The sequence below is a fragment of the Sprattus sprattus genome (genome assembly GCF_963457725.1).
Source record: "Sprattus sprattus genome assembly, chromosome: 10".
NCBI classification, from domain to species: domain Eukaryota; kingdom Metazoa; phylum Chordata; class Actinopteri; order Clupeiformes; family Clupeidae; genus Sprattus; species Sprattus sprattus.
This window is the reverse complement of record NC_137908.1, coordinates 13544510-13571777: the sequence shown is the minus strand read 5'-3', so window position 1 is coordinate 13571777 and position 27268 is coordinate 13544510. Positions and strand designations below refer to the sequence as shown.

The 27268-nt window shown below is 43.0% G+C and overlaps 1 protein-coding gene across 1 annotated transcript in view; it reads right to left on the bottom strand.

The window, feature by feature from the left end:
* Positions 1 to 22281, bottom strand: part of col7a1 (collagen, type VII, alpha 1) — a gene marked incomplete at both ends in the record, with an annotated part of 62197 nt that extends 39916 nt beyond the window's left edge. The window contains 32 exons of the mRNA XM_080846059.1: positions 519 to 590; positions 2084 to 2119; positions 2812 to 2883; positions 3001 to 3099; positions 3440 to 3484; positions 3675 to 3701; positions 3826 to 3864; positions 4383 to 4558; positions 4923 to 5063; positions 5837 to 5963; positions 6318 to 6454; positions 6683 to 6832; positions 8154 to 8273; positions 8588 to 8734; positions 8891 to 9013; positions 9317 to 9463; positions 9775 to 9903; positions 10434 to 10577; positions 10847 to 11107; positions 11550 to 11663; positions 12358 to 12504; positions 13019 to 13132; positions 16107 to 16250; positions 17021 to 17173; positions 17874 to 17993; positions 18536 to 18665; positions 20014 to 20171; positions 20463 to 20621; positions 20975 to 21068; positions 21218 to 21374; positions 21652 to 21832; positions 22245 to 22281. Of these exons, the coding sequence (XP_080702185.1) occupies positions 519 to 590; positions 2084 to 2119; positions 2812 to 2883; positions 3001 to 3099; positions 3440 to 3484; positions 3675 to 3701; positions 3826 to 3864; positions 4383 to 4558; positions 4923 to 5063; positions 5837 to 5963; positions 6318 to 6454; positions 6683 to 6832; positions 8154 to 8273; positions 8588 to 8734; positions 8891 to 9013; positions 9317 to 9463; positions 9775 to 9903; positions 10434 to 10577; positions 10847 to 11107; positions 11550 to 11663; positions 12358 to 12504; positions 13019 to 13132; positions 16107 to 16250; positions 17021 to 17173; positions 17874 to 17993; positions 18536 to 18665; positions 20014 to 20171; positions 20463 to 20621; positions 20975 to 21068; positions 21218 to 21374; positions 21652 to 21832; positions 22245 to 22281 (3900 nt within the window). The remainder of the gene's footprint in view (positions 1 to 518; positions 591 to 2083; positions 2120 to 2811; positions 2884 to 3000; positions 3100 to 3439; positions 3485 to 3674; positions 3702 to 3825; positions 3865 to 4382; positions 4559 to 4922; positions 5064 to 5836; positions 5964 to 6317; positions 6455 to 6682; positions 6833 to 8153; positions 8274 to 8587; positions 8735 to 8890; positions 9014 to 9316; positions 9464 to 9774; positions 9904 to 10433; positions 10578 to 10846; positions 11108 to 11549; positions 11664 to 12357; positions 12505 to 13018; positions 13133 to 16106; positions 16251 to 17020; positions 17174 to 17873; positions 17994 to 18535; positions 18666 to 20013; positions 20172 to 20462; positions 20622 to 20974; positions 21069 to 21217; positions 21375 to 21651; positions 21833 to 22244) is intronic.
* Positions 22282 to 27268: the final 4987 nt, after the last annotated feature.

Below are 27268 nucleotides of genomic sequence, written 5' to 3'. Positions count from 1 at the left end.
AGAAACGTGTGTGTGTGTGTGTGTGTGTGTGTGTGTGTGTGTGTGTGTGAGTCACCAGCAGTCCCAGGAACTGTATTCGATACTATAACAATGAGAAACGTGTGTGTGTGTGTGTGTGTGTGTGTGTGTGTGTGTGTGTGTGAATCACCAGCAGTCCCAGGAACTGTATTCAATACTATAACAATGAGAAACATGTGTGTATGTGTGTGTGTGAGTCACGGGTAGTCCAAGAAACTGTCTTCAATACTGTAACACTATGAAACATGTGTATGTGTGTGTGTGTGTGTGTGTGAGAGAGAGAGTGTGTGTGTGTGTGTGTGTGTGTGTGTGTGTGTGTGTGTGTGTGTGCGTGTGTGCCTGTGTACGTGTGTGTGTGTGTGTGTGTGTGTGTGTGTGTGTGTGTGTGTGTGTGTGTGTGTGTGTGTGTGTGTGTGTGCGTGTATGTACGTGTGTGTGTGTGTGTGTCTGTGTGTGTGTGTGTATGTGTGTGTGTGTGTGTGTGTGTGTGTGAGAATCACCGGTAGTCCAGGGATTCCTGGCTCTCCCTTCCTCCCTGGTAATCCACCTCCAGCTGCTCCGTCTGATTCACCCTACAGAGAATCACAGACAGCTCATTGTGGTCCAGAGAATCACAGACAGCTTATTGTGGTGCAGAGAATCAAAGACAGCTCATTGTGGTGCAGGGAATAACAGACAACTCATTGTGTTGCAGAGAATCACAGACAGCTCATTGTGGTGCAGAGAATCACAGACAGCTCATTGTGGTGCAGAGAATCACAGACAGCTCATTGTGGTGCAGGGAATAACAGACAACTCATTGTGTTGCAGAGAAACACAGACAGCTTGTTGTGTTGCATAGAATAACAGACAGCTCATTGTATTGCAGAGAATCACAGACAGATCATTGTGCTGCAGAGAATTACAGACAGATCATTGTGTTTCAGGGAATCACAGACATATCATTGTGTTTCAGGGAATCACAGACAGATCATTGTGTTTCAGGGAATCACAGACAGATCATTGTGTTTCGGGGAATCACAGACAGATCATTGTGTTTCAGGCAATCAGAGAGAGGGCTGTAATCGGCTGTGCTGAGTTTGATTCATTTTACCTTTTGTCCTTTCTCTCCCTTCCCACCTAGAGGCCCAGTGGCTCCTGGCTCCCCCTACGGAAGAAACAACAAAAAGATGTTTGTTTGTTTGTGTGTGTGTGTGTGTGTGTGTGTGTGTGTGTGTGTGTGTGTGTGTGTGTGTGTGTGTGTGTGTGTGTGTGTGTGTGTGTGTGTGTGTGTGTGTGTGTGTGTGTGTGTGTGTGTGTGTGTGTGTGTGTGTGTGTGTTTGTGTGTGTGTGTGAGTGTGTGTGTGTGTGAGAGAGAGACAGAGAGAGACAGAGAGAGACAGAGAGTTACGTTTCATTAAAATGTGGCTATTCATTTGTGTGAGCTTATTAAATATGTACTGTATGCGGTGTTGGGAAAGTTCACTTTCTACACAAACTAGTTCAGTTCATAGTTCACACATTTCAAAATGAACTAGTTCAGTTCATAGTTCATAATTCAAAATGTTGAACTAAGTTCACAGCTCCAAAAAATGAACTAGGCCTACGTCAGTTCGTTTTTTCAATATATTGCGAGCCATCATTTTTCAAAATGTCTGCAATACCGCTCTCGGCCTCTACGCAACTTCGGCGCTCTCACACTTGCCAGGCATAGACAGTAGAAGCAAGCACACGCACCGATTGGATACAGGACTGTTAACGGTGTATTTTTCGCCGGGAAGTCTCTAGATATCTGGCACCTTATTGAACTAAATTAAAAAGAGTGAACGTGCCATTCACAGACACCAGAATGAACGCGTTTATAGTGTCGTTCATCACGCAGTAATACAGTATGTTCAGTTCACGTTCACCAAAATTATGAACGAGTTCATGAACTTTCGTTCAATGAACGCGTTCAGGTACAACACTGACTGTATGTGTCTTAGACTTTGTGTGAGTGAGTGACAGTTGGTGACTGTATGGTGTTTCATTTATGTGGTTATACAAGTACTCGTATGTGGGAGTGTGTGTGATTTTTGAAACTCACAGGATCTCCTCTGACTCCAGGAACACCCTGAGATCCCTATAGAGATTAAGATCAGAGTAAGACCATGCATTTATGTGACACACCTTTAACAGAGTATAGAACAGTATCATACACATTTTGTTAGATAAGATTATGAAAAATTAGATTGCACAAAGTTGTCTTTCAACATGTTACATTTAATAAAATGTTTGAGTTTGAGTTGCTTATCCACAAGTACCATACAGTCACATATTGTTGTCATAAAGGGTAATTATGCATCCCCACACACACAAACAAACACATACGTACATCTTCGTACACATATATTTACATATGTACTTTTTATTTTTAAAAGATGTATCTGAGATAGTGAATTGATTAAGGTGTAATAGTTCTCCAAACATTTCACATTTGACTATAAAGAATCTACCATAGATATCTGTGTGTTGGGAGACCATCTTAAATGGTATCATCTGATCATAAATATTCCCACAGCCCTACTCCTAGAGGAACATGTCACTTCAAAGGCCTCTCCCACCCTTCTATTTGCTTGGCTTTGAGAGGAGCTTCTGTATATAAAAACTATGTTTTTTTAAGCCTTCTTGAAATACATTCATATTTCAGGTTGCAACTTGAAATGTAATTGGAAGGATTGGTATGAGATTTTTACAAGCCATATTCTATATCAGAATCAAGAGTGATCTAAATGAGATATCATTGGTCAGTGCTGAGGCTTGTGACTGGCTCACCGGAATTCCAAGGGTGCCGACAGTTCCTGGGCGGCCAGGGACTCCAGGACTCCCATCCAACCCTGGAAAACCCTGGAAGACAGGACGGGAGAGTTCACTCAATGTGTGGTTGTGTGTGTGTGTGTGTGTGTGTGTGTGTGTGTGTGGTTGTGTGTGTGTGTGTATGCGTGCGTGTGTATGTGTGCATACCCTTTCTCCTTTCTCTCCTCCCCCTGAAGGTCCTGCAGTCCGACCTGGTTGCCCCTCTGGCCCTCGAGGGCCCTCTCTGCCCGGCAACCCATCACGACCCTACACACACACACACACACACACACACACACACACATACACACACACACACACACACACACACACACACACACACACACACACACACACACACACACACAAAACACATCCAAGCATACACACATATACAATCACATAGAGGCACACACATACATTTGAATACACACAAATAAACAGAATACACTGTTTTTGTTATTTATATACTAGTTCAAAAAATATCAGTGTATGACACACATACACAGCACTGCAGACAATTAGAGTTACAATCAGGTTTCATAACTCATTAAAGTAACTAGCATCAAAGTGGGAGTCAATGGTGACACAATGGTGAGACACTTACAGGATCTCCTTTTCTGCCAGCAAGCCCATCACGTCCTGCTTCCCCCTGAAAGCAAACAAGTCAGTTGCCATATCGTCTTCAAAATAAACAAAAAATTCATGTATAAAAAATAAAAACACCAAATCTCATACAAGATTATTCTCATTAAATTCTCACACCAGATTCTTCTGACCAGCTTGAGCCAAATAGCTAACAGTTGGAGAGAAGATTTTGCGACATAAGTACTTTGACTTACCTTTTGTCCAGGTTCTCCTTTCCCACCCTAAACAGGGAGGAAACAGACACAGATGTGTAAAAGTGTGTGTGCGTCTTTAACATATAGTCGTTCTTCTAATTGTGTATTAAGCAGAAGCCATGTCTACTTTTCCATGCTTACTACAACTCACCTGAGGGCACTGAACAGTGCACTGGTCTCCATCAGGACCCTTAGGCACACACAAACAGACATGCACAATTACATCCGGCGAAACAAAGCATCATGTAATTAAACAGATTACCTTTACAAATTGTCTGAATAAGTATGACATAATGAACAAACATGTTGAACAGGTTTATTATTAGTTTATACATTCACTGCCTATTGCTCTCCTGTTGATTAGACATCTGTGCTGACGCAAACACAAACACATGTGTTTAACATATGTTAACAACATGATCATCTATTACATTGCCCCATTTCTTTCTTCCTCTCTCTTTCAGTCTCTTAATGCTTCTCTATCCCCTCTCCCCCTCATCTTTCCCCTTTTCTTTCTACCTCTCTTTCTTCTCTCTTCTCCTTTTTCCCTCTTTCTCTCCTCCCTCCCTTCCCCTCTCTCTCCTCTCTCCCGTTTCTCCTCCTCTATCCCCCTCTTATTTCCTCCCTCTCTCCCCTTTCTCCTCCTCTATCCCCCTCTTATTTCCTCCCTCTCTCCTCCTCTCTCATCCCTTTTTCTCCCTCTCTCACCGTTGTTCCCGTCCCCCTGGCGAGGCCGCACAGCAGGTCGGCCAGTTCAGGGTGGTAGCGGTACAGCTGTGCCACGTCAGACACGGACAGCAGGTTCTGGGTGCTGCCGTCGGTTACCACACGCCGTAGCTCCTGAGAGTCCGCCCGACCAATCCCTACTGCCAGCACTGTCACACCTACACACACACAAACAAACACACACACACAAAGAAACACACACACACACACACACACACATACACACACACACACACACACACACACACACACACACACACACACACATAATATATATTAAAGGAAGAGTCCACAAGAGTCCACAATTCTGGTAAAAGGTGGTTAATGTTTGAGCTTATCAGCCAATTAAGCATTTGCAAAGCTACTGCAATATGACAGGAGTGAGAGTGGGGTTGGTAAAGGACATCCTCATTCCTGTGATTCAGCCAAATAATTTGACTGGATATGGATCAGCTGTTTAGATGATATTTATTTTTCCACAGATAATCAGGTTTTTTGCCTTTCAGTGACATCACAGCTCACCTGTGGCCCTGAGTTCAGCTGCTGCCCTGATGACATCATCAGTAGATTTGGCATCGGCAATGAGTACCACGACTCCTGGCACACGTCTTCTCCCGGCCGACAACGTCAGGAAGAATCTCTGCGTGTATGTCAGTGCCTGACCTAAAGACAGACAAACATTAGCCTATAGGAATTGTCAGGTCAAGTCAGGTCACGTTTTTTTATATAGCACATTTGAAAATAACAGGAGATGAACTCCCAGTTGAGGTGAATCAGTTAACAGTAAAAAATAAACAAAACTATTCTTGGAATATTAGAATAAGAAAATGATTCTCTAATTAAAAGACATAAAAGCATATAAAACAAATAAGACATGAGAAAGACATGAATAAAATCATAAAAACAATAAAAACACAACAAACAAATTAGAGTTAATAGTGAATAGCAAAAACTAACAACCTCAGACTGACTAAAAGCACAAAGAAAATAAAAGGCCTATCCTCAGACAGGACTATATGCAACTAAAAGAAAGCATCACAAAGTTAAAACCGTGGGAAAGCCAGCGAGATAAAATTGGTATGAGTAATAAAAATAGAAATGATTATGAGTTACACAGCGCAGTATATCATTTTAAGTCAGGATAACAAAAAACGCACACTATCATTGTGTGCTTACATACATAAAGGTTGGGACTATGGTTAGGATGTATTTAAGCGCAAAGTTTAATGTCACACAAAAATTACTACTCAAGTGTCACACTGCACTTAATGGTATAATTCCATAGTACTAGGAATATGAACAGCATATGACAGCATATATATAGCATATGACATATTTACAATATATATTTACAATAACATACCGGTATATATACTAGAAAAGTAATTTGTTTCAGGTACCACACAAACACAGTGGCAGATTGAAGGCACACTTACCTATTGCATTCCCAGAGCCAGCTGAGAAGGGGGTCGACAGAATCTCCTGAAGTAGAGTCTGACTGTTGCTATGGCGATTAAGTAGGAAGTGCACTCTGGGCACATCGCTGTACACTAAGACCCCCATCTGGACAGGTCAAAGAGTACACAAAATGACTTTGTATTACACAATACACAACACACACACAAACAGACAGACAGACACACACATTCATTCATACACACAAACGCATACACAGTAAAAAGGTGAATACATACACTCAAAAACAGACAGACAGACAGACAGACCCACATACACACACACAAACACACACACACAACACACACACACACACACACACACACACACACACACACACACACACACACACACACACACACACACACACACACACACACACACACACATACACACACACACACACACACACACACACACACACACACACACACACACACAGGCAAATATTGGCACACACACCTGGGAATCTCTGGAGCCGATGGTGGTGAGGGTTCCTGCTGCGCTGGCGAGCAGAGATAGGACAGGCTCCTTCAGACGAGAGCGATCTCGAGACGCGGGGACCAGGAACACCACATCCAGACGCCCGTCCACACACACTGCAGGATACACATCACAATGGTCTAGGTATACACTCTGATGTGTGTGTGTGTTTGGATGTTTGTGTGTGTGTTTGGATGTTTGTGTGTTTGTGTGTGTGTTTGGATGTTTGTACGTGAATATGTGTGTGTGTGTTTGGATGTTTGTGTGTGTGTTTGGATGTTTGTGTGTGTGTTTGGAGGTTGTGTATGTTAAGGTACACTGTCAGCTGTATCATGGTGTACTACCTGTGCGCTCCTCTACAGTAACCACAGGTCCGAGCTGGTTCTGGAACGAGGGCTGTAGGGAAAACACATAGCGTCTGCCCAGCCTCAGTCCAGACACACGGAACGAGTTTGCTGACCCGTTCATCACCTGCGACTGTCCCTCTCCTGTGTCTGACACATGAACATATAAGAGATTAGGTTTCAATGGACAAATATAGAGAATAGACTGATTAGCCTATGAGGGGCAGATGCCAGTGACGGGAGGAATTAACACACAGAAGTGAACGAGTGAAAAAACTGGGAAGACACTGCGGATCAGGAGTATAGCGCTACAGTGCTGTACAGTACACACTGTATATAATAATACATGTAAAGTATACATGTCACACATACAGTATAAGGCAAAGTATAGTATAATTAAGCAATAAGGTTCGAGAGGCAGTACGGTATCGTCAATAATGTACTTGTTCGAGGGAGTTGTTAGGCCCTACGCGCAGCAAACCCTCGAACAAGTACATTATTGACGATACCGTACTGACTCGAAATAATATTCGAGACTTTCAGTAAAGACTTACAATACTCTGTAACATTCGTGTAGCACAGAAACAACTAACCGAGTCAATTTAGACATATAAAAAGTCGTGTAGATAGCTTAATTCACATGAAACATTCCCCACTACATTAGCCACAACACGACGCCATCTTGGTTAGATATTTTCTTTTGAGTGCGCACTGATTTGGAACACTCAGGTAGATGAAAACAGGTCGTACAGTTACTATACCGTTGAATATAGCACACCCCGGAACTCACTCTCAGAATGGTGGATTCCATCTACCCGTGTTATAAGGTAGAGTATAGTATAAGGTATAGTATAACATAACGCATAGAATAGCATGGTAGAGTGTAGTTAATCATAGTCTAGGGTATATTATAGTGTATATTATAGCATAGTACAGCATAAGGTATGATGTAGTGTATAGTATAGTATAATATAGTATAGTGTAGTACAGTACAGTACAGTATAATGTATGGTATAGTGTATAGTATAGCATAGTTTGTTACAGTTTAAGGTATAGTAAAGTGTATTGTAAGGTATAATTAAGTACAGTATAGTTTATAGTATAGAGTATTGTATAGTACAGTATAAGGCACAGTATAGCGTATAGTACAGTACAGTACAGTATAAGTTATAGTATAGTGTATAGTGTAGTGAACAGTATAGTGTATAGTAAAGTATGGTATAGTATATATATATATATTTTTTTTTATTTAAAGATTTGTTTTATGCCTTTAATTGATAGAAAACTGGGACAGGAAATTAGAGGGAGAAGAGGTGGGGGGTGGACTGGAGAAATGACATCGGGCCAGATTCGAACCCGTGTCCTCCATGGGCATCAAGCCCTCATGTGGTCGAGGCTACTGTGTAAGCTACAGTGCCCCCCAGTTTAGTACAGTTTAGGGTATACTATAGTAGAGTGTCCAGTCACTCACCTCTTTCCTCTCTCCATCGCAGAACATAAGATGTGGCACCTGGTATTGGCGTCCACCCCAGAAGCATTGAATTCTGGGTAATATCGATCACCCGTAAATTGGACACAGATGTAAGAGCAGCTGGAGCGAGAGCGAAAATGAGGAAAAAAGTTGAGAGAATGAACACAAAGGGAAAGGGGGTGGGGGGTTAAAATAATGACAGATAGAATACAAATATGTAGTAATGGGGAAAAGGTCAAAATATTGTGCTTTTAAACACTCTCTGTAGTCAAAGCTTCACGTGTTTATAAATCTATTTACATTTTTTTATTCAATTCTAAAGACATGCAGGTAAAGCTTGAAGCAGGCTAACAAGATGCATCTGATGAAGGAGAATATGGGAGTGCTGTGTGTAATGTGAATGCTGGATTGCTGTGAGGAGAAGTCAGGTGTACCTGTTGTGGCACTGATGGTGACTGCCTCACTCTCTCTGTTTTGGAAAAGTGCAGCGAATCGAATGATGTAGGTCAGGCCAGGCCTAAGTCCTTCCAGGTCGTATGAGGTCACATCCCTCCGGATAGGCTGGCTTCGCTCTGCCTCTCCTGCAACAGAAAGTACAGAGAGTGTTTAAAAGCACAGTGAAAACATGTGTTTGTGGGTGTGTGTGCGTGTGTGTGTGTGTGTGTGTGTGTGTGTGTGTGTGTGTGTGTGTGTGTGTGTGTGTGTGTGCACGCGTGTGTGTGCGCGTGTGTGTATACCTGTTGTTCTCCAGTATATCCTGTATCCAGTAGCCCCTGTTACTGCTCTCCAGGTCAGACGCAGGTTTCCTGGTCTCACCTCCAACACCTGCAGTCCCTCCACACGCCCCACTGCTAAGCCAGCTACACACATCAACAATCACACAAACAAACACACATACACATTATACACACAAATACAAACAAACCAACATACACACCATACACACACACACAAACAACCCCCCCCCCACACACACACACACACACACAAACACACACACAGACACACACATACACACACAATACACACCATACACACAAGACCGACACCAAAGGCTGCTCATGGCCAAGACAATTGGGCAAACATTCAATTTCACTATTCAGAGACCGCTGAGACACACACACACACACATACACACACACACACACATTTGAGGTACGTACGTGTGGTGACCCTGACAGAGACTGGTGAGCCCTCCTGGTCCTGCACCAGTGCCATGACCTGCACCTCATACTGGGCCCCACGCTCCAGCTGCTCTAGGTCCACTGAGGTCACACCACTCCCCACCAGCTTACTCTGCTCCTCACCACCTAGAAAACACAACACACACACACGTTATACACACACTCACACACACACACACACACACACACGTTATACACACACACACACAGACACACATACTCTCTCTCTCTCTCTCTCTCTCTCTCCTGTTTCCCTCTCAATATCAATATACAAACATTAGGCAAATCCACACATGCACACAAATTATACTCACACATCCCAGACATCACTCACACACACACAAATTTGAGAGATTCCAAAGTAGGTACATAACTGTGCTGTGTGTGCTTATGCATGCAATACAAAGTGTACACTGTACACTTTCTGACTTTCTGACCTTCAGTTTTCCTCCAGACGATACGGTAGGATGTTGCCCCCTGAACTCCGACCCATGTGACCTTAACTTCCTCGTCCTGCGGCGCCAGCACCTTTAGGTCTGTTACTCTGCCAACAACCCCGCCAGTCACTGTCAACAGAAGTGAGCTCCATAAATACAAATGTAGACCTCCTGGTGGTCTACTGGTAAAGCTCACAAAACCAACAGCACACTGGCTGATCAACTGTGTACCTGTACTCTACTGAAAAAGCATTAAAAGGTGCAGTTGTCAATCCAAAAGGTCATTGATATTTGAGTTTAACAACCAGGCAAATAAACCTTCCCTTCCTCCTGAAGAAACAATGTCGATTGGCTGGAATAGTGCCAGGCTCGATCCAAACCTCCCCCCCACACACACACATACACACTCACACACACACCAGAGTACACACACACACACACACCAGAGTACTGACACACACACACACACACACACACACACCAGACTACACACACACACACACACCAGAGTACACACACACACACCAGAGTGTACACACACAGATACACCAGAGTGTACATGAGGAGAATTCAGCTGCATTTGACAAACAACAAATGTGAATGCATTATGTAAATGTCCTATGTGTGCTTTTGTAAACACAGCATCTTTGTGAGGTCACCTGTCCTGGTGAGCACTGTGGCTGGAGTCCCCTCGGTTGAGCCAATGAGAGCTGAGACAGCTACGCGGTAGGACGCATTCTCCTCCAGCCCATCAATAGTGTGTGAGGTCACACTGGATGCCACATTCCTGGAGGATTCCGCACCTAGCATACACACCGCAGGAAATAGAGTGCTAATTAGTGTCTGTGGTTCTGAATGGTTTGGCACAGATGTCGCATATCAGACTTGCAAATCAACTTGCGGATTTTTAAACACTTTAATTATTCTTTGGGCAGAAAAAAACTTTTCTGTGCCTTAATAAGAATAGGCATACTTTCTTTCCCTTCTATCCTGTCTGTTTATGTATGTTTGTATGTATGTAAGTTCATAGTACCTAATGCTGCTTAATATAAAGTGTAACCAGGTAATGTACCATTGTTATGACGCCAGCTGATTTTGTATCCCGTTGCTGAGGACACGGGCTCCCAGGTGACGCGTATACTCCTGGAGGTCACGTCCACGATGCGGAGCCCAGAGATGCTGTAGCCGTGTGTCCGGCTGTTCAAAGTGACCGCCTCGCCCACGTTTCCGTCAACCACCACGGCAACACTCAGCAGCACATACTCATCTGGCTGCAGCCCCTCAATGGTGAAGGCTGAGAGGTCCTGGGAAAGCTCACGGAACTGGACACCACCTGGTAGAGACGGGCAAGACATTCCGAGAAAAACTCACTGATGGCAGCTGACAGACTGGGTCTTTGGCCGCTGTGAACCTGGGCTTACTCCCAATGGATCTAGACTAAACCTGGCCTCAGTCTGGTCCTGATCTACACTAGACTAGACGTAGCCTTAGTCTGGCAGGGATCTGGTCTCGGCCTGTCACTGATGTGGACTGGCCATAGTCCGGCAGGGTTCCGTCTTGAGTCTGGGGTTTATCTAGAGTATCTATATGTGGCCATAATCTGACCCTGATCTGTTCTGGGTCTGTCCATGATGTGGACTAAATCTGGCCTCTGTCTGATCCTGTTATAGCCTAGTCTGGACCTAGGAATACATCTCCATGTTCAGAGATGATACCAGATGATGATCACTCTTCTGATTATATACGGGTCACTCCGAACACCGAGGTGCACTTACTGTTGCCTTGTCTCCAGGTGATTCTGTAGCCAGTCGCCCCGGAAACCTTCGTCCAAGCAATCCTGATGCGTCGGCTGTTCACGTTTGTCACCCGCAGGTCTTGGACCTTAGCCGCTGTTAAGAAAGGTGTTGCAGTAATCATTCATCCTATTAGATTCTATCACGTTGTCAACTTGACCACTTTTAACTTTCTGGCAAACTTTTCACCATGTTATTTTTAGAATGTTATAATATATGCACAGTTTTGTTATATTAAAGGCACAGTATGTAGGATTTAGTGGCATCTAGCGGTGAGAATGCAGATTGGAGGTGGCCATCAGGGGCCATCAAAATGTGAAAGGCCCCCTCTAATACCAATGTTTTAGTTTGTCCATTTTGGGCTACTGAACATGGAAACATGGTGACGCAACATGGAGGACATGAACAAAGCTCAGCTCCCTATGGAGACATTATACACTAAAACGTAAACATAATTATGAGTACTATATTACCTTTCTGCTTATAGATCACCCTAAAGCCTTCATTAATATTTCTAGTACTGTATTTGCTAGGTTAGATCCAAAGCAATCTATTCTCCATCAAAAATCAGTCATCCACTCAAATAGATTTGAGCAAGAGTGTGTAGGACTCAGAGACAACATAGGTGGGGAAAGACAAGGAGAAAACAGAAAGCATATTGAAGAAAAAGAAGTGGAACAACAACAACAACAACAACAACAAAAACAGGAAGAGAAAGAAGAAGAGGAAGGAGAAGAAGAGGATGAAGATGACAGTGTGTGAGCGATAAGACCAGTGTTGAGGTGTGTACCTTGAGGTGCGGTGGACACAGGTGTGGCCTCCTCTCGGCCCTCATAGAGAGTGTACAGCGTGATGATGTACTCAGTCTGGGGCTGCAGCTCACGCAGCTCATGAGTGATGGTGCCCTGGGGTAACGTCACCCTTTCAACAGCAGCCCCTGTAAGACAGAGAGAATTACATGAAGACACGTGTGTGTGTGAGAGGGGTATTTTGAGTTGTGTTAGTGTGTGTGCTTTTGTGTGTGTGCGTGTGCATTGCGTGTATGTGTGTTTGTGTGTGTGTGTGTGCACGAGTAAGTGTGTGTGTGTGTGTGTGTGTGCGTGCGTGCATGCGTGCGTGCGTGCGTGCGTGCATCTATGTGTGTGTGTGTGTGTGTGTGTGTGTGTGTGTGTGTGTGTGTGTGTGTGTGTGTGTATGTGTGTGTGTGCATGCTAGCAGGTGTGTGTGTGTGGGTGTGTGTGCATATGTGCGTGTAAGTGCATGTTTGAGCATGCGTGAGTGCAGGTATGTGTGTGTGTGTGTGTGTGTGTGTGTGTGTGTGTGTGTGTGTGTGTGTGTGTGTGCATAGGTGTGTGTAAGTGCATGCGTGAGCATGTGTGTAAGCATGCGGCAGGCAGGCATGTGTGTGTGTGTGTGTGTGTGTGCATGTGTGCATGTATGTGTGTGTTTACCATCTCTCTTGTACTCTATGCGGTAGCCTCTGGCAGATCTGATAAGGTTCCAGGTCAGTCTGATTGAGGAGGGACCTGTGGGGGTGGCTCTGAGCACCTGCTGTTCAAAAAGCTCTATCAGGGAGAAGACAAACAACAATAATAAGCAACAAACGGTAAACGGTAAACCATTTATTTAAAACAATTATTACGACCCCCTGTGCCCCCTCAGGTCTTGCCCTGTCACTGCCACGAGCAGTTTGGGCCTGTGTGGGTTTACTATGAAACAAGCAGGCTGTGTGTATATAAAGTGTTCTAGTCTCTCAGTTGAGCACCTTTTTTTCTCTCTAGCAGCACTTATGTTCTCTCCTACATACACACACACACACACACACACACACACACCTTTCCCTCTCTCTCTCCTCAACATGGTGCTGGTGATCTTGTTACTAACGTGCTCACACATCCACTTTTCTGTCCTAGACCTCTCTCTCTCTGTCTGATAACAGCTGTTTAATATTTTGATTGTTTCCAATAAACAAAATTAGGTGAAAAGCTGCAGTAAGGAGTTTGGGTCTAAAACTAGGAAGATAACTACCTAAAAGGCCTTGCAAATACCAAAAACAGCCTGGTGGGCACTGATGAAAGCTTACTAACATGCTAACTGTGTCTTTGGTGATAATGTTGACAATGTAGTACTATGAAAGCTTGTTTATTTTCTGACCCGGACCACAGAGCTACATAGTGCACAGCCTAAATGGCCGGTGGGAATGACAGGTACATTTAATCTGTCCTTCACATGACCGTATACTGTACAATCAAAATTAATTTGAAGATGATACTACTGTAAAACTAGTTACAGTAACAATAGCATATTCTTGCAAAGTGATGCTTCAAAATGTGTTGCAGACAGTTATACATCAGTTAAACTCCTTCTTGTAAACCACACTTTCTTCAAAACACTACACACAATGATCTGCTTTAGACCCAGATTTCAATTCTTAACCACACCTTTTTCAAAACACTACACACTATCCTCTCTATTTTTGCACACTTCATTACGTAAAGCCAAATCTCCTTGTGTTCAGACAGAACACACTGCCATTCAAATAGCAAAACTTCCATTTCCAATGCTTTTGCAATTTGCAATCAAAGCTTTAGCAATATAGAGCCAGAGGTGAGCTCCTGGTTTTGAAGACAATGGATGGCAACATTACGTAAAGTGAGAGGTGATCAGAGAGGCAGAGGAGTGAGAGTAAGAGGAGGAGGTGCAAGAGGAGGAAGAGGAAGAGCAAGAAGGAGTGCCATTATCTCTGATTAGATTCGGGCCACTGTGGTCAATCATGTGGTCAACCATGGTTTGACCATGCAGGAGACTGGCCAGAGGGTTCAACCAAACATAAGCCGCTTCTCAGTAGCATCAATTCTCCGGCATTCAGAAGAGAGAATAGGTAAGAAACACTACTATGACAGGAAGCCAATAGTTTGAATGCCTTATCATTTAAAGTATTTGATATTGTACTGTATTTGTAAAATTAAACAAATACAAAATGCAACCACTGATGACCAAGACAAATTCCTTAACATCAATACAGTGAGCCTAGCTACAGTGGACCATGTTCTGAGGCAGAACACCTTGAGAATGAAGCAGGTGTACAGGGTGCCTTATTACAGGAACTCTGCCAGAGTCAAACAATTCGATATCATTATGTGCAAGTAAGTCATATACATTTCCACAACTAATTGCGCCCTATCAGCACTAACACATTACTGTACTGTATTGTAATTACAATCCAACGTTATTTTTTTTTAAGTGTTTCACAACACTGGGTTGGTTTATTTCTAAAACAATATTGTCATGTTTGTTTCAGAGAGTTCTTGAGCTTAAACAGGATGCAACCTAGGTTTTTTGTAATTTCTTATTTTACATTTTTCTTTATTGTGGCCTATTTTCTATTGTTTGTTCTATGCAATTCATTTACACATCCAGTTGTGCTTGCTGTGATGTAGAGGCTACAGCACTTTCGGAAAAAATAAAGAAATATTGTTGATGTTACTGTATATTTGTGTGTTTTATATTTGAGTAAAATCATTATAGAGTTATATTTTACAACAGGACTAAGCGTACAGTAACACTGAACATGAAAAGGCATATTGCTCATGATAAGGCCTTCATAATGGTGTTTTCCCCTTCATACTGGTGTTTTCCATTGAACACATCAGTGTTCAATTGGTGCTTAGAAGTGTCTACTCATATGATGGTCTGTGTGTGTCATTTGAATACAAAATACCATTTTGAGGAGACATAACAATGTTTTGAAGGCAAAGTAGAATTTTGCAGGAGATATGTAGGGTTTTGCATTTTGTGTGTGTGGTTTTGTGATTTGTGTTTAGAGTTTTGAGAAGATGAGGTATGCTTTCAAAAAATGTGTGTAAGCAATTGAGAAAAACTGTAATATCACTTTGATATCAGTGACAACCTTTAAGATGCAATTAAAGTTGTGACTTTTGAATATTTCCAGCCTTAGGGCCAGATTAAGCCCAGATTCCTGACCTTCCCCAAAATTGTATTGAAATAATTTGACTTGTCCATCAGAATCTGCTAGAAGGTTTGATAAAAAAGTGCACGATCTGAAAAAAAAGTGAAAGTCCTCTCTATGGCAGAGGTGGTGTAGAGACAGACACTCCGAAATCCACCTCTGCATTTAACCCATCCAGGGAAGTGACACACACACAGTGAAGTGAGGTTACACACACTAACCCGGAGCAGTGAGCTGCCTTTGGTGGCGCCCGGGGAGCAGTGATCGGGGTTAGGTGCCTTGCTCAAGGGCACTTCAGCCGTGGACGTGGGCATGGGAGAGCAGTGGTCTACCACTTCCACCGTCCACATTTTCACTACTGATCGGGGTTCGAAACAGCCACCCTACGGTTTCCGGCCTGAAACCCTAACCAGTAGGCCATGGCTGCTTTGAGTGTAAGTGATTGATGTGAGTGAGTGAGTAAGCGAGTAAGTGAGAGAGTGAGTGAGTGAGTGAGTAAGTGAGAGAGTGAGTGATCGAGTAAGAGTGTAATTGAGTGAGAGAGTGATCGAGTGAGTGAGTGTACGTACCTGTTTTGAACCTGGCTGTGGCTGCAGGGCCCTCTGTGTTGTTGTCGTAGAGAGCGATGACAGTGATGATGTATTCAACGTCAGGCTGAAGACTAGAGAGTGTGTAAGACTCTGTGGTGACCTCTTGCGTCTCCACATTACGACCTGAGAGGGAAAGGCCTCACAATCAGTAACTTTACATTTTATTTAGTATTATTAGAAATTAATCCTAAAACATTGCTGTCAGTACTAGCAGATGAGCTGGAATGGATTGCCAGTAGTTGTGCATTAGTAGGTGGGTGCAGAATGCAAGACCGGATAAATTTCAGTAACAGTATAGGTAAACCCATTGTCCACTAGCTGAGTGTGTGTTTGGTGTCTTACCTGTGAAAGGTCCCCAGACGAGCCGGTAAGCCCTGGCTCCATCTGTAGCTTTCCATCGAACACCAACGCTTCTCTCTGAGATTGTTTCAACAGTCAGCTGTCTCACTGCCTCTAAACGCACTAAACACACACACACACACACACACACACACACACACACACACACACACACACACACACACACGCACACGCACACACACACACACACGCACACACACACACACACACACACACACACACACACACACACATAAACACACACACACACACACACACACACACACACACACAAACACACACACACACACGCATACACACATGCACAAACAAATGTCAAAAACCCATTCACCCCACAAACAAGTCAACAAGGTGTACCACAAAAGTAATAATACACATTTACAATATGTGCATTTGTGTGAGTTTTGCATGAGTGTGTTTTAACTTTAGTATGAGATGAATGTGATGTGTTGGCCTGTTATGTTAATAGTGTGCAGCTGTGTGTTTTCATGCTCATACAGTCTACCGTGTGGTGAGGGCAGTAGGCTACTCACAGGTTTTAACAGATATCCTTGTGGGTGTTGTTGTGTTTCCAGGAAACATGGGGAGAACGCTAGCTATGTACTCAGTATCTGCCTGCAGACGGTCCAGTGTCACTGTGGTAACACCAGGGGACAGCCTCTGCTCCAGCTGTGAGGCTGGCTGGCCTGTGGACCAGAAATAGAGACACTAAGGGTTGCTTGTCTTTCAATCATATAAAGGTTTTCTTGCTACATGTAGCATTTAGCCTCCCCCATCTTGGCTTTTTGTAATGATATACCTCCCCCAATCTGCTTGGGGTGTGGAGTATGACATTGTTAAGTTCACTAGCTGACGGCTAGCCAGACCTGCATATAGCTCTTTTAAACCTGAGGCTGAGGTGACACCAGAGACAGTTAAAAACAGAAGCAGCTTTTGGCTAGAGGTGGTTTAAAACAGTTCAACTTGGACTGCTGGGAATGCACTAAATATATTCACATCTCCGTTCTGTTCATGCTACAAATAACATTAGAATCAAATCACAGATTTTAATGGTATTAAAGAAACTACAGTAAATGTAAAAACTTTTACTCTTTTTATTAGCAGAAGTGGTGCAAATAGTCATTTATATGACATATGCCTTTACAGGCTTCAATGATCTTACATAAATTGAGCTATTAAGGGTTTTATACAATGTACTTGTGAGACACGCACACACACATAGAGAAACACATGACACACACATCTATTTATTCCAACTATAACTATGAAAGTTAAAAGTCATGGCTGTACACAAGAAGTACACAGTGCAACTCAGCAACTAATGATTTGTTTATGTGTACTGCCCTACGGCTGCATGAAATTAAGCATTAGAAACTTCGTCCTTACTTCTGGGCCCATAGGTTACCCTGTAGCCTTGTGGTTGACTGGTGGGGGCATCCCATGCCAAAGAGATGGAGAAGAAACCGGAACGTAACACACGCAGCGACGACACACCCTGAGATGACTCTTTGGAAGACAATGTGTATGAGATAAGTTTTTTTAATGACAAAATAAACATTAATCAATACTTAATTGATGCTTTTTAAACATAATTATGCATTTTAAACAGCCAGCCTCCATCCTTTCTGTTTAGTATTTTGCAAAAGTAAACGAGTTTTCTGCAGTTTTCTGCAGTTTTCTGCAAACTACCAGGAGATACGCCTTGGTAATACTGAACTCAATTACCCTTATTCTGGTGTTGTAAGTCTCATTGACAGTAATAATACATTTTATAATTAATTTTGACACATTTCAGGGAATACTGTCACCTGCTAAACTGAAACTGAATGTATAAATATAATGTAATATACTCTAAAAGACCTCTGTCCGTGCACTATCTGTCAGATTTGTGCAGGTGGCAGGTTGCTAATGAAAAATCTTTTTTTTCAAAGATATACTGCCCTAAGCATGAGCAGCAAGAGACCCAACAGGTTTAATGGTTTAATGTAACTGATCAAAGCCTGTGACAGTTTAGCTGAGTTTATGTGTGTATGTGTGTGTGGTCTTACTGGTGCTAGATTTAGCAGATACAGCCTCTCCGACGCTGTTTGGGTACTGAGCAATGACTGAGACCAGGTAGTCAGTGCCAGAACGCAGGGTCTGTACGGTGTAACTCTGCTGATCAGCTCCAACTGTCACCTATGAGCACAAAAGCTCAACAGTTCACTTACACTCTCTGTCATAAGATTGATATTACCATGTCATATACATGTTGTGGCAAATGCCACATTTAATCATTAGTCATGTTCACATGCTACATGCAATAACATCAGATAGCATGAATACTGTCATGACTCATACCAATGACAGTTGCACACTAAAAGATTTCTAGTGTGTAACGTGTGTAATGAAAATCTGTAGCAGACCACAGGATTCTGTAACACTACCAAAGCTGATTATTGTACATTTTTAAATAATTTAAGAATGTAACACTTGTTACAATGTGTGTGAATTGTAACAGTGAAGTGTTCTGTTACAGAATGCTAAAAACGTTTGCACTGTTTTTTGTATAATAATCCCAAATGGTGTTCAAGGATGAGTCATTCAAGTGGGAAATTGGCCTTCCCGCCCAAGCCTATCTGACACATTTTTAACTTTAACCTTGCCTGCACATGTATAAACACCCTTATACACTTACACCCTTATTATGTGTCAAGACGATCTTCAGCGAACAACAGTCCTACACTGTAGCATTTTCATGCCATGGACCTATCAAAGACTGGGTGTGTGGAAAATCAAATATATTACATCCCTTTGATACCGCTCTGGCCATGGGCTACAGCAGTCTACTGTGTGGCTCTGCATTCCCCGATTGGGTTTGGTCTCTGAATTCACAGATAGTACAAGGGCGTAGGTTTGCATACGGTCCATAGGGACTAGTCACGATAAAAGTTTGGGAAAAACACAATTGTCCTCACCAATATTTTGGTAATTTGAATTGCCTGTTAGAAAAAAATATTTTGCACAATATATTTGCAAACTCATTCGTATTATTATGTACTATGTGTGTAGCCCAGAAGAGTGAAAAATAAATTTCCAAGTTTTCCAATGCGCCCGAGCCTGAGAGACAAGATGCTGACAAAAAGAAGTGATGTTCATACTTGCAAAAAATGTGGAGAACGTTATTTATTATTATATTTAAGTTTGCCTGTTCCGGGCAGTGTTGCTGAGACCAAATCTACGCCCTTGGTACAACTGATTGTGAGGAATCCATCCAAATTACATAAAACATTATACAAATGTCAAGGGTAAGGTAAGGTTTTTGCTAATGCACAGTTTGACAGGTCAGCAAAACAGGTCCAAAAGCTGTGAGCTGATATGCTAGCTAGTTAATTGGCTGGCAGACGCCTGACAAACCGTCCGGACCGCCTTCATAAGTCCAGGATAAATGTATATAAAGTGGTGGTCGGGGGGGATTAGGCGTGAGGTTTACTCTGCAAACACAGGCCGCTGTTACATGGACACACACTGTATGCAAAGGCCGTACCTGTCGTAGCTCTGTGCTGATTGGCTGTCCCAGTCCAGAGATAGGTGTGTACTGGATCAGGTAGCCAGTGACTTGGCCTCCTGCTGGGCTCCAGCGGAAGCGCAGTGAGTCAATGGTGCTGCCTGTAAACTGCAGGTTAGATGGACCCGGAAGTGCCTCTGGCAGAAGCAGCAGGGGCAGAGGAAGCAAAGACAGATAATCAGTGTTGGTTTGAAAAGGCATTTTCGATGGTGTTTAGGTATAGATGTATTATTATGTACAATGTATAAATGTATTATATGATTATATATTTGTTTTTGTTGATGTATACATTTGTGCAATCTATTGTAAACTATAGTCTTATATATATAAAGTTGCATAGACATGTACAACGTATAGATATTTAAATGTGTAAATGCCATATATCACTGCCTCTGCTGTGTTATTGTCGTCTAAGCATAGGGACGCACCATCACTGGAGTATGTTCCCCCTGCAGTAGCACACACTCGTGGGGAAACCTGTGGCAGCACAGAGCTGAGGCCCTTGAAGTTGCTGATGAACAAGGAGAAGTAATTCTGTGGGGGGGAGGCTATCTGAGCCAGCTCCCTCTGGTCTGCATTTTTTATACCTGAGAGGTGGAACAGGTGCATTTAGAGGGGACAAGACAGAGAGGGAGACAAGCAAGTGAGAGAAAGAGAGAAAAAGGAGAGAGTGAAACATGCAGAGAGACACAGAAAACAGATGATTTCAGATGTATTTTTGATGGGTAGAGGCAGAGCCTTTGGTGTGTGAGAATATGTGGTGGAAGGAAGCATGTTTGATTTAGCATAGTATGGAGGGTCTGATTTAGCATAGTATGGAGGGTCTGATTTAACATTTTACAGAGTAATGTTTTAATATCAGCAGATTTTTCAGACACATCCCCACTATAGACACAATAAGAGAAGAACAGATAAGCGGTATAACATGAAAAGCATTTACCCAAGGCAAAAATCTTGACCCCAAGGCCGCGTAACCTCTGAACAAGATCCGTAACAGGGTCCTGTGACTTCCCATCAGTAATAACGATGACAATCTGAGAAGGAGAAAGTGAGAGAGAGCGAGGCAGAGAGAAGGAGGGAGAGAGAGTGTGTGTTAGAAAGACGACATTTTGACTTTTATCATGCAGGGCTAAACACCTGGAAATCGTCTTTTAACCTCTCTCTTCACCACTTCTTTTCTCACCTTTGGAACATCTCGAATGTTCGGAGGGCTGAAGAAATTATCAACGATGAACTTGAGCCCATCCCCAGTGCGAGTGCCCCCATTCTTATACTGGATGTTTTCCACAGCAGCCACAACCTCTGTTCCATTCGTATATCTTCCAAAGGGAAACTCCATCCTAGCACCCAATATATCAGTGTTTTTATATGAAAGTCAAGCAAGTATAAGCATATTTATATTTATAAACTATAAAGCACTGTATTCAAACAGAACTGGCAGAACTGTTACAAAAGAAATTTGGTAATGTTACAGTAAAAAAAAAAACAGACACACACATACATACATACATACATGCTCATGAACTTACAGTATACACTAATTTATCACAAATTGTCAAACCTCCTAAACCATACAGCATTTACCATCTGAGCCCCAGTGGGGAATGAATATCTAACCTGGAAGTGTCGCTGTACTGCACCACTCCGAAGCGCACACCCGACCCTCCCACAGCACTGGCAAAGGGTTTCACCAGGCCTGACATGAAGCCTTTCACCAACTGGAAGTTGGAACGTCCGATGCTGGATGATCCATCCACCAAAAACACAATATCAGCTGCCCTCACACTGTTACACTGACCTGAAAGGAGAGGACACATATATTCACTGTTCATTGTCAGTGTCCTCACATTCTTACACTGACCTAAAAGCACAGGACATTTACTGTTCACTGGTCAGTGCAGTTGAGCAGACCACTACAGGAAAATATCAAAAGGAATTAGAATTATAATGCTGTCTGCAATAATTTTGCACTTTATTACTACAAAATGATATAATGTATGAGGTCACAGTAATGCAATAATAATTTGTTAAAGAAAGTTAAAAGACATTCAATCAAAGCTCCATTTACAATGCATGTCCATAACAGCTTTATGGAAATCAGACTAGTTTTCATTTCCTAAATGAGATCCAGGAAGCACACTGATCGTCATCAACCTGGCAGGGCACAGATTGCATGGCACCCTGTAATTTACAGCTTTGGCATTTATTACTTGCACCTGGCAGACAGGGTGGAGATGCATGAGCCATCTTGTACTTTTGTCTGCTGGGTGGCGTCCAACAGGTTCTGAATTTTCAGTGACTCAGTGACCTATATTTTCATTAAAGGTGCAGTCAGCGATTCTAATCCAATACACTGTTTGTCAAATCCGTCTAATTGCTCCTTGCAGTCCTCTAGGCTCTAGCCTCTGTTCAGTGTGTGCAATAAATAACTAATCTTTGTGTTTGTTTACAGTATACATCTTGAGTGGTAACTAGATAGCCATGCCTACTTGCTCAGTTGCCACTGGAGTGGAGGTTAGAATGTTACAAACATCTATAAGATACTATGAGCTAAGCGTATGATGGTGAGTGGTTACTTGCAGCTGTATCTCTGGGGAGTAAATGTCTGCATAATAGTGTTCTACATTTCTCTAATCCCTGATGTGTTATATTACCTTAAATGGTTGTATGTAGCTTTTGTTCACTAGAGTACAGTATGTGTTGAACCTTGTTGGAGGGGCTTAAATGGACAAATGATACACCAGCTCCATCATGAGTTTTTAAAGGTCAAAGTTCTTTTGTTTTTCAGGACAGCATGTGCTTTTCCTTTCAACTCAACACCAGAGGCCATGGCAAATGGTAAATGAACTGCATTTATATAGCGCTTTTCTACTCATAGAGCACTTATAGCGCTACACAGGTGAATGCCTCACACATCTACCCATTCATACACCAATGGCGGAGGCTATTATCTAGGTTGCCAACCTCTCCATCGGAATGTCTTGCTCAAGGACACTTCGACACTTAGTGAGGAGGAGTCGGGACCAAAGGCATTTACAACATTCAGTCATCCATAAGTATAATAATATTGTAACATTGCTGTGAAAAGTACCTTGAGCAGCACTTCTAGGCAGAAGAGTCGCCAACACAGCAAATGAGATAATACCCCACATCTTTTTTTTTTTTTACCTGTGCAAGAATACAGACGTACAGACACATGTTAAACAAAAACATCCAAAACTGGTGCACACTCACAAATACAGTAGAAGGAGGAGAGACCTAGGAGGTAACATAGAAGTCAAACAAGCTGCTAATTAGGAAACAAAGGTTGTGTTTTACAATTATACACTGTAATGTTTGGTATACTCCATTGTGAGCCTATACATCTTTATTACCTATGTATAAGCTATGCATCATGGGATAACAAGAAGTGACACATAAAGGAAACACAAATCAGGCAGTATGATACTGATCAATGACTGATCACTGATCAATGTTTAGCATTTTTCTTCAACATCAACAAGCAGTGTCCTTATGACATACTGACACTCACACAAACTCACACTCACACTCAAGCCAACACCCACAGGAGGTATATATGGAACTTAATCATTCTACACACCCTAACTAAATCAAATAATTATACAGCTGAACCGTACACAAGACTTCCCTTAGGGCAGAGCACAGGTAAAATATCCCATTTGGAATTTAATGTTTGTTGCCATGGAGACTTTTGGGACACACCTCAGACACCACCCATCTGTCCTGGCATGATCAGGCAAGCACGATGGATTTGCCTAATGTGTGTATATTGATATTGAGAGGGAAACAGGAGAGAGAGAGTGAGTATGTGTGTGTGTGTGTGTGTGTGTGTGTGTGTGTGTGTGTGTGTGTGCGCGTGTGTGTGCGCGCGTGTGTGTGTGTATGTATGCATGTGTGCATGTGTGCATGTATACATATGAGTCTAGGCATGTGTTTGAGTTGGGGTGTATGAGAGTCTGTGTACTAACTGCTGCATTCCATCCTGAAAATCTGATAACAGATTCACATAAATCGGCAGAGACTCTGCGTACTATAAAGCTAGTTAGAGGTTCCTTCCTGCTTCAGCAACTGTTGAGCCAGCCAAGCCACCTCCCCGTTGCCATTTGGAGAAAGAGGATGCCTGAAGCAAAGCTCTCTGGTGAGTCGTGACATGGGATCAGATGATCATAAAGGAGCACAAACCCCAACTCATCATCACCTCCCAAATTGACCCAGCGACCTGAGACTGTCACCGGATCCGTCTTTCAAGAAGTGGCTTGTTCAGACACCAAGGCCCATGCAAAGAAAACTGCCGCCGCTGTTTAGTGTGTGTGCTTGTGGGGGTTTTTTCTGTATGTGTGTGGTACAATATGTGAGGAAAAAATCTGTCCATCTCCTGGTGAGTAACATAAGCCTACCTACTTAGTTCAGTGTGAGTGTGTGTGTGTGTGTGTGTGTGTGTGTGTGTGTGTGTGTGTGTGTGTGTTGGTGTGTGTGTGTGTGTGTGTGTGTGTGTGTGTGTGTGTGTGTGTGTGTGTGTGTGTGTGTGTGTGTGTGTGTGTGTGTGTGTGTGTGTGTGTGTGCATTCTAAAGTGTGTATACATACAACAAGAGAGAGAATGTAGGAGAAAAAAGAGACAGAAAAAATAACCGTGGAGGTGTATCCAAAATGTCTCAGTGCTTGCAGAGAAACCCTATTTAACAATTAAAATAAAATAAAGACTGGCCACAGTAAGGGCCTGTGTTGTGGTGAGGAACTACAAATCCTGAATCAGATTGCAGTTTACAAATACCCCACAAGAGGGAGTGCCGCTGTGCTGAGTATCGGCTCAGCTGTTATTCAGTCAGAGACATGAGATCACTGAAAGGTTGTTCTGGCCTGGCACGGTAAATGGCTTTCCGTGTCACATGGCTGATATAGTCCGTTTCCTCTGACAATTTGTCAGGCAGGCGTCGCGGTGCGAGCGTCAGGAAGCTCACGGCAGCTCAGACTCTGAGATAAGGAGGTGTGCTACAGTACCTTGATCTCTTTTGAGCGCGCGCTGTAACTGCCTAACGGGCCTGTCTGGCTCTTTGGTGTTGTGGTCAGGGTGCAGGGTTATTGCCCTGGAGACCTTAGTCAAAGACCAGGTGGACTGTCTGCTTTTTACTTTGCCACGCGAAACATCACTACAGCTGGTGTGTTTAGCTGAAAATATATCGGATGGGACTCTGCTGCTAACACAACTATCAGATCTATGAATGATTTTCCATTTCTGATGTCCATCCCTACATTTTTATATGGGGCATCTGTGTAGTTCTGAACAGTTTTTTTTTATATAAGATTTATTTTGGGCTTTTATTTGGACAGGACAGTGAAGAGTTGTGGACAGAAAGCGAGGCGGAGAAGACGTGGTGAGAGGATCGGGAGAACGACAGAAGGCTGGAATTGAACCTGTGTCCCCGCGGGCATTGAAGCCCGTAAATGGAGGGCTTATCGGCTTGTCCCACAGTGCGACGATAGTTCTGAACAGTTTGTGTACTTTCCTATGAACTTCTACTGATGCACACATTGTAAAGGACAAACTCCTTGCTAAGTTTCCTTGCTTTGTCTGGGTTGGGCACTCCACAGCTGGTTTTGGTCTGTCTTGATTCCTTCAGATATGACTCTACTTGATGTACATCAAAGAAGCACTTTTCTTAGCTCAGTCTGAGTCATGCTTCTTTGACCTTTCTTTGTAATTATTCTTCTATTCAAACTACTGCTACACTCTCAGCAGAGGCCTCATACCATCCATGTGTCATACCTCTGATACCATCACATTTTCCTTCCAAAAACACATGGGTTCACCAGGTCGATACCCAGAGAGGGTCCTTGTATGAACATGTAGCCCCCTAGGTGTCATACATGTCATGTTGGCTCTACAGCTTCATTGTCTTACCAAAACTTCCACTGCACTTTAGAATTTTACAAGTAGTTTTGCTTCCTGGATGGCTTTTAGGATTCTATGCACTGTAAGAATGTAACACCCTTCACAATCCTCTCCTCTCCCACATCCACATGAGACCTTCATTCTTGAGCCTTTCACGTGAGACGCAACGTTAACCCCTCCAAAACCAGCTTGTGTCAACAGTGTCAAGGATAATCTTTAACAAAGGGGCATCCTGCTAAAACATAACCAAGCTCTATTCAGCGGGCTGAAGGGAGGATCTGTCTGAGTGAGCGAGGTAAAATGAGGAGAAAAAAGGACAGAAAGGAAGGAGGGAGGTTGCAGACGAGGAGGGTATGAGCGCAGCCTCATCTTGTCTCACTGAAACAACATCGGATGCTTCCCATTCTCAACGCATGTCCCAGCTCAGTGGAGCATGTCAGTAAACTTCTTCTCACGTTATTAAAGGTTTCCTCCTCATTCTCCTCCTCCTCCTAAGCGGCTCATCACTGTCAGCTGCCAAAGACTGGCACAGAACCATGTACTTATATGCATTTAGAGTGGTATATAGATGTACATGAGCTCAGCCATATGACATTCATATCACAGCATTTGTCAGATTAGTTTCCTGCTCAAAAGCCTCACAAAAGCGTGGATATAGTACATATAGATAAATATGTGCAAGACGATAACATAGCATAACACATGCATGCAGACATGCAGTGCGTTTGTGGCATAAACAGTTGGTTGCCAGTGAGACTCATGAAACATTCTAGCCTATCAGGGTGAAGAAGATGTGAAGTGACAAATGAGTTCAGCTGAGGTCACCAGCTCTTAGCACGACCACCCGTTGTCTGTGATCTCGCTTTCTCTCCCTCCTCCTCTCTCTCTCTTTCTCGACTTACTCTTTCTCTCCCTGTCTCTTTCTGTCTCAGTTGTTCTCTCACATACACGCATGCATGGTCATGGACACACACAGACACATACACACACACACACACACACACACACACACACACACACACACACACAGAGAGAGAGACTCACACACACAATACAAAGACAGACACAAATAAATTCAGACCAGACACAGATCAAAATAACTTAAATAGACACTCTCTCTCACACATGCACACCCGTATACAGTCACGCACACAAACACACACACACACACACACACACACACACACACACACACACACACACACACACACACACACACACACACACACAAACACACAAACACACACACACACACACAAACACACACACACACAAATAAGTTTAAACCATTCAGATCAAAAGGCTACACGGACATACTTGAA